A 6,904-nucleotide genomic window follows, 5' to 3' on the forward strand; every position below is an offset into this window, starting at 1 on the left:
AGGGCGCCTCCTGGCGGGAGCGCCGGGTGATGGCGTGGACACGGGGGCCGCGCTGCTGGGCGCCAGGTGGGGCCGTTGGAAGAGGTCGGCGGGGGGATCCCAGGGCAAAAAGTCGGAATTTTCCCGCCCTACACAGCACCGGGCCCCGAGGCTGCGATGGGTGCTGACGGTCACTGTCCGGTCAAGAGCATAATTGTGTGAATCTTAACAGTCGCTTGGAGGAAGCCAAGAGCCGCCGTTTGCTCACGACTTCCGCGAAGCGGTCCCTGCAACAATCAAAGATAAGACCCGTTTTACGGACCAGACCGTTTTATCCCCATTTTCCAGAAGAGAAAACAGCCAAGTGGCTGGTCGCCGAGCCTTGGAATGCGCAGAGGTGCAGGCACCGTGCGGGCGGGGCGGGCCCTGGCCCCGGAGCAGCGCAGCCGGGAACTGCAGGTCTTGCCACGCAGCCGCAGAGGCTCCCCGCGGGCGGGCGCCAGGAAGGGAGGCGACGCCCCCTGGAGCGCGGCCGGAACCGGGCCGGACCCGCCTCCCCACCCGCGGAGTCGCGCCGGCCCAGGAGTGGTGAAAGCCGCGGCCGAGTCCAGGTCACGCCGAAGCCGTTGCCCTTTTAAGGGGGAGCCTTGAAACGGCGCCCGGGTTCCATGTTTGCATCCGCCTCGCGGGGAGGAAACTCCATGTTGTAACAAAGTTTCCTCCGCGCCCCCTCCCTCCCCCTCCCCCTAAGAACCTGGCTCCCCTCCCCTCCGAAGCTCGCGGGGATCCCTCCCTCCCACCCTCCCCTCCCCCCCGCGCCCCGATTCCGGCCCGAGCCGGGGGGGAGGCCGGGCGCCGGCGTCGGGGCCAGAGTCCGGCCGGAGCGCAGCGCGCCGGGCCCCATGGACAGCTCGGCCGTCATTACTCAGATCAGCAAGGAGGAGGCGCGGGGCCCGCTGCGGGGCAAAGGTACTGGGGCGGCGCGGAGGGGCCACCAGGAGGTGCCGCGGGGGGGAGGGAGGGGGCCAGGACCCTCCCCGGGCCGCCGCCGCCGCCGCCCCGGGGCCCGCCTGGCAGCGGGAGGAGCGGGGAGAGTTTGGAACCGGGAAGCTGCACGGGGCGGGGTCGGCGCCTCTGGGCGCTCCCGTGTGCTCGGCGGGGAAGCTGAGGCAGGAGTGGACATGGGGCTCCGTCAGGGTCTCCCGGCCGGCGGTGCGCAGTGCCCGGGAGGAGCCCCCCCGCTCCCCCTCCCTTAGCGCCGGCGGGGCGGGGAGGTGCGGGGTGTGGAGGGCGCCCGCGGCCGCCCTGAGACCCCGCCCACCACCCCCCCGGGCTCGGTCTGGTCGCGGCGCGGGAGGGGCGCGAGGTGACAGCGGGCTGGGAGGGGGGAGGATCTCCCGCCAACACTCAGCCACGATTCCCACAAACTTTCGCGTCACGCGTGGCGGCGCCAAGCCCCTCGGGCACAGCGCGGAGCAACCACTTCTGAGAGTTGCGCGCGCGCCCGCGGCGTCGCGGCTGCAGACCGTGGGCGCCGGGCCTGTGCACACAAGTTCCGACCCGGGGAGCCGGCCGACCGCCTCGGCGGGGTCCCGGGGTGGGGGTCTGGGCTGGAGGCCCGCCCCTCCCCGTCCGGGCATTGACTGCAGAGGCTGGGAGTCCTTCCCGGTCAGCCCACCTGGCCTGCGCCTCGCTCCTCCCCGGGGGCCTGGGCTGGGGGCGGGGCGGATGGAGAAGGAGCTGTCAATCAGCCGGTGGATACGCGGCTCTAGGTTGGAGGTTGGGGCGGGGAGGCGGGGTCGCGGTGGCCCAGGTCCACCCCCTGCCACTCGATCCAGCTTCAGATCTGAGAGGACTTTGGACTCACCGGGGCTGAGAGTATGGAAGGAGGGCGGGAGTGGACCCCAGGTCCCGGCCTTCCTGGGCCTCACTAAGCAGGGGCTGCTCAGGTCAGGTGGGTGTCAGGAGGCGCCCCAAGTGGGGCTGATACCTCAGCAGTGGTGGAGGCTGGGAGGAAAAGATAGGACCCTGGTACCCCCTCCAGCCAGCCCGCTCCCTAATGTGGGTACCTCTGTACCCACACTGGAATGACTTGTGGAAGCCAAGGGGTGGCCTGGAGCCATCCTAATGTGTCTCCCTCAGTGAAGGGGGGGGGGTATGGCCAGACTCTCAGAGCCCAGGGCTGGCACCGGGGTACATATGCATGCCCCCACCTTGAGCCTCCCTGTTTCAGGTGACCAGAAGTCATCCGCTTCTCAGAAGCCCCGAAGCCGGGGCATCTTCCACTCACTTTTCTGCTGCGTCTGCCGGGATGATGGGGAGGCCCTGCCCACCCACAGTGGGGCACCCCTGCTTGTGGAGGAAAACGGAGCTGTTCCCAAGGTGCGTGGTGGCCAGATGAGGGCTGCGGGGCACCTGGGCTCGGCCTCGAGGGGGGTTAGGGGAAAGGGTTTTTCTTGACCAGCCTGCAGGCCCTGGAAGGTCTGTCTACCCAGCTTGTCACCTGAAAGCTCCAAGAGCTCCACCAAGGGAATTCTAAATGTCCCCGTCGCAGGTGGACGCTGTTCGCTGCCTTGATTTCCCAGGTGGGGAAGTGAGGCCCAGAGAGCCAGGCGGCCTACCCTGGCTCCAGAGTTGGCAGGGGCAAATCTGGGAAGAGGGTGGTCTCTCCCCATGTCCCTGTGACTTCCCAGCTAGAGGGCTGCAGGAGGGAAGACTTGTATGAAGAAATGACGGGGGTATGAGAGAGGTGCCCCCAGCCAGCCCCGCTCGTCCCCACAGCAGACCCCAGTCCAGTATCTGCTCCCCGAGGCCAAGGCCCAGGACTCGGACAAGATCTGCGTGGTCATCGACCTGGATGAGACCCTGGTGCACAGCTCCTTCAAGGTGGGCCCTGCCCAGCAGCCCCCAGCCCTGGGTTCGGAGGGGGCCTGCCCCGGCCTGGGAGGGCGGTCTGGGCAGGCCTCGCCGCAGCTCCAGCCGCTCTTTTCCCCCATAGCCAGTGAACAATGCTGACTTCATCATCCCCGTGGAGATCGATGGGGTTGTCCACCAGGTGAGGGGCCGGGGACTGGGGGGAGGCAGTAGGCTGGGCAGCTGCTGTTCAGACAGGCTTTTCCCACCAGTCCTGAGAGCTCCGTGTAGGTCTTTGGTAGATGTGGCATGTCAGAGGCCCAGAGAGGGTGTCAGACTTATCCGAGGTCACACAGATCCTCGGGGACTTGACTCTAAGGCCTGCGGGGAATGGGGTTCTTCTTGGCGCCCCCTTACCCCACCTTGCCCGGGACCCAGTTCAAGTAATTCAGGATAGGTTGTGTGCTGTCCAGCCTGTTCTCCATTACTTGGCTCGGGGGTCGGTGCCCTGCAGCCTTGGGGTGAGGGGGCTGCCCCAGGCCCCTCCATTCGGTGGGCGAAGGGCCTGGAATTAGTGATGCCCCTTGAGGCAGGGCCAGAGGCCTGGAACTCAGAGGTTCATTTTGATCCTCTTCTGAGAGGGGGGTGGTTTCCCTAGCAGCAGTTGGGGTGGCTGGTCAAGTGGAGCCCCCGTAGGACCTGGGACCAGCCTGCCCCCTGTGCTCCTCTGCCTCCTTCACTGGCTCCCTCCAAGCCCCCTGCCACCCCCCTACTCCCAGCCTGAGGCCCAGCAGTCCCCTCACTGGCCCACCCCCCAGGTCTATGTGCTGAAGCGGCCCTATGTGGATGAGTTCCTGCAGCGAATGGGTGAGCTCTTCGAGTGCGTGCTGTTCACTGCCAGTCTGGCCAAGGTGAGTGAAGGGCTCCTGGCACAACCCTCCCCTCCTCACCAGGATGTGGCCTCTGGGCAGTGACCCCTGGATCACTCCTGGCCCCAGATGACTCACCTCCCGTCCACAGTATGCAGACCCAGTAGCTGACCTGCTGGACAAGTGGGGGGCCTTCCGAGCACGGCTGTTTCGTGAGTCGTGTGTCTTCCACCGGGGGAACTACGTCAAGGACCTGAGCAGGCTGGGCCGAGACTTGCGGCGGGTGCTTATCTTGGACAACTCGCCCGCCTCCTACGTCTTCCATCCGGACAATGCCGTGAGTGCCATGCAGGACCTGGATAGGGGGCTGGGACCCAAGAAAAGGGTCGGTCCATTTGGGCTTCGCCCCACCTCTGCTCCCAAGCTGGGTGGTTTCATAGACCTGTGCCCACTCGCCCCATACTTTATTGATCATTCAGATCATTCTGCCTTCTGGGCATTGGAGCAGTTGCAATTTTTTTAAGCAGCCAGTTGTGACCAGTTAGTGGGTCACAAAAATAATTTAATGGTTCCTAGTTGGGGTTTTGAAAAAATGAAGTAAAATAGGAAATAGTGCTTTGCACACAGTTAGATTAAGTTTCATTTCATAAAATTATTGCTTTGTTATATATGTAAATGTGATTTACTGGGTGCTGCTGGCAAAATATTTGAAAACTGTGGGTAAGGGGCTTCAAGCAGATAGCCCACCGAGCCATGGTGCTCAGGGGTGGACTGCATATTCTGCGTGCAGGGTGGTGACCCTACACCCATCTGCCCAGGTACCGGTGGCCTCGTGGTTTGACAACATGAATGACACGGAGCTCCATGACCTTCTGCCCTTCTTCGAGCAGCTCAGCCGAGTGGATGACGTGTACTCAGTGCTCAGGCAGCCAAGGCCTGGCAGCTAGTGAGGCGCCCTGGGGCCAGGACCTGCCCCTGACCACACCTACACCTTTCACACATGGACTCTTCCTTAGGAAAACCCAGCGGCCTGGGCCACCTCAGTGCCACGGGGACGTGGGCGTCTCCCCCACCAGCCTGGCCCGGCTGTGAAGGGGCAGCAGGCTGCGCAGAGGGCAGTGAGACCCTGGGTCCCTGTGTCAGTGCCTTAGAACCTCCTCGCTCTTCTCGGGGGACCTACGGGGCCCTGCATGCTGCTCCCCCTTTCTCTTTCTGTGCTGCCATGTTTCTCTGCTGCCAAGTTGGGCCTCTTGGCCCTTTTCGGTTCTGCTTGGGGGAGGGGCAGGGTTCCCGCTGCCCCCTGCCTTGGGCCCCAGCCTGGGAGCGTGGACACCAAGTGCCTTGCCTGGAGCCCTCTTCCCCGCCTGGTTTTCCCAGGGCCAGGTCAGGTCAGCTCTTGCCTGGAACAGTCTCCAGACTGTTGGTCGAAGAGAAGCTAGTCCTCACACCTCTGCCGTGGGGACTGATGCAGACCCCACCACCTCCGCCTCGGAGGGCACGGGAGGGGAGAAGATTGGTTACCACTTGTGAGAGCAGCAGGGGTTTGTCCTTCAGGACCGAGTCCTGCTTCTCTGGACTCCTCAGCTGAGGGCTGCTCCCCATATCACCCAAGGCTCTGGGGCTTGGCTCTCCCAGCTCCAAGTGTGGGGGCTTGAGCAGGACCCCTTTATGGTGCCATATAAATATGTATATGTGTATATAGGTTTTTAGGGGAAGGAGCGGGGGAAGGGTTGGAGTAGAGACAGCCCTTCCTCACCCCTTTCCCAGGCCCATAAATTGGGGGAGGGAGGAAAAGAATTTTTACATTTTTAAACTGCTATTTTCTGAACGAAACAAGCTAGGCCAAGGGGCCCTAGGCCCTGTCCTCTGTCCCACACACCCTCTTTGCTTCATTTAAAACATTTATTTGAGCACCTTCTCTGTGCCCAGCCTGTGCTAGGCCAACCAGCTGAGTGTGTGTGCACAAGGGGAGGGGAGTATCTCCCCACCACCCACCCCATACTTCACCCGTGCCTTTAGGGGATCTGTAGGAGGTGGGACACTTCTCGTGGGGTGTTGGGGGTATACCTGCCAAACTACACCCCTCCTTCATGCCAGCCCACTCTCTGCAGCCCCCTGCCTCATCCCCTGCTGGCTGAGGGCTGTTCCCAGGACATCTGCCTTCCAGCTCTGCCTCCTTTACCTGGAATCCCTCCCCCAAATGCTGAGCCTTGGGCTGTTCCCAGGGCCTAACAGTTAAGGGGACCCACATATCAGTGCCAAGGGGGGATGTCAAATGGAGATGTCCTTGTTTCCCACCTACTCCCAGCTGGGGGTGGGAGGGAGGACATGGCTGGTCTGAATCTGATGACCCTCTCATTTAAGTGCCTTCTCTGTGTTAGAGAGCCCCTCAAGTGTGATGCGAACTAAAGAGAAAGCCAGACCCCCCCAACCTGCCTCTGTGGTTATTGGCGGGGCGGTGAAGCGGGGGAGTGATTGTGTCCCATGAAGCCGCATTCCACTTCAGCTAACCCTTTGGAGGGAGGAGGGTGGTCCTGGAGGCTGCCCTACCCTCCTGGGCTGCAAGTGTGAAAGTGCAAGAGTGACCTGAGTTCCGTTTAATTTTCCTGCTTCTCTCAGCCTCAGTTATCTGGTCTGCAAAGTGGAGATCGGCACTCTGCAGAACCGATTAAATGCCCGCCCTTGGAGGACTCCATAAGATTAGCTCAAAAGCTAAGCAGAAATGCGTCCCTAGGCGAGGCCCCTGGAAGGTATTTGGAGACGGAAGGGGTGGGGTCTCTGCCCCGGAGCGAAGGGGAGGAGTTCGTGAGGCCCCCCGAGGGGGTAGGTGGGGGGCGGGGCGGGGTAGTAGGAAGCCAAGTTCAACTCCAAACGGAAGAACTTTGAACGAGGCTGACGTGGGCCTCCCGGCTGCTTCGCGGGAAGGGCTGGCTGGCTGAGGCGTTGGGGACTCTGGGGAGATGGGCGCCCCTTCCCCCACCTGCCCCACCGCGGCCTCCCGCTGGCCGCGCCCTTGCACGAGCCTCCGGCCCACTTCCTGCCCCCGCCCGTCCAGCCCTGGCAGCACTTCCTTTGCAAAACTGGGCAGCCCCGGGCCCTGGCAGGAAGTGCCCTCCCGCCCCGCCCTCTCCTGCTTCCCACGGTGGCCGCTAGAGGCCTCTCCGCCCTCGCCGGGATTCGGCTGAGCCGGGCCCTCCGCGACC

At 63.3% G+C, this 6,904-nt stretch overlaps 1 protein-coding gene across 4 annotated transcripts; it reads left to right on the forward strand.

Annotated features, from left to right (window-relative positions):
• Window positions 1–443: 443 nt before the first annotated feature.
• Window positions 444–6,396, forward strand: CTDSP1 (CTD small phosphatase 1). 4 transcript variants are annotated; one of them, XM_079782569.1, is made up of 7 exons: window positions 444–948; window positions 2,213–2,361; window positions 2,761–2,865; window positions 2,978–3,034; window positions 3,651–3,743; window positions 3,853–4,038; window positions 4,520–6,394. In XM_079782569.1, the coding sequence occupies exons 1-7, from the start codon at window positions 882–884 to the stop codon at window positions 4,646–4,648; spliced, it is 786 nt and encodes a 261-aa protein (XP_079638695.1). In that variant the 5' UTR covers window positions 444–881; the 3' UTR covers window positions 4,649–6,394. The 4 variants fall into 4 exon arrangements, with proteins under 4 accessions (XP_079638695.1, XP_079638696.1, XP_079638693.1 ...); XM_079782570.1 differs by having other exon boundaries at window positions 445–948; window positions 2,764–2,865; XM_079782567.1 differs by lacking the exon at window positions 444–948 and having other exon boundaries at window positions 1,750–2,361; window positions 4,520–6,396.
• Window positions 6,397–6,904: the final 508 nt, after the last annotated feature.

The sequence above is a fragment of the Cnephaeus nilssonii genome (genome assembly GCF_951640355.1).
Source record: "Cnephaeus nilssonii genome assembly, chromosome: 10".
Taxonomy (NCBI): Eukaryota; Metazoa; Chordata; class Mammalia; order Chiroptera; family Vespertilionidae; genus Cnephaeus; species Cnephaeus nilssonii.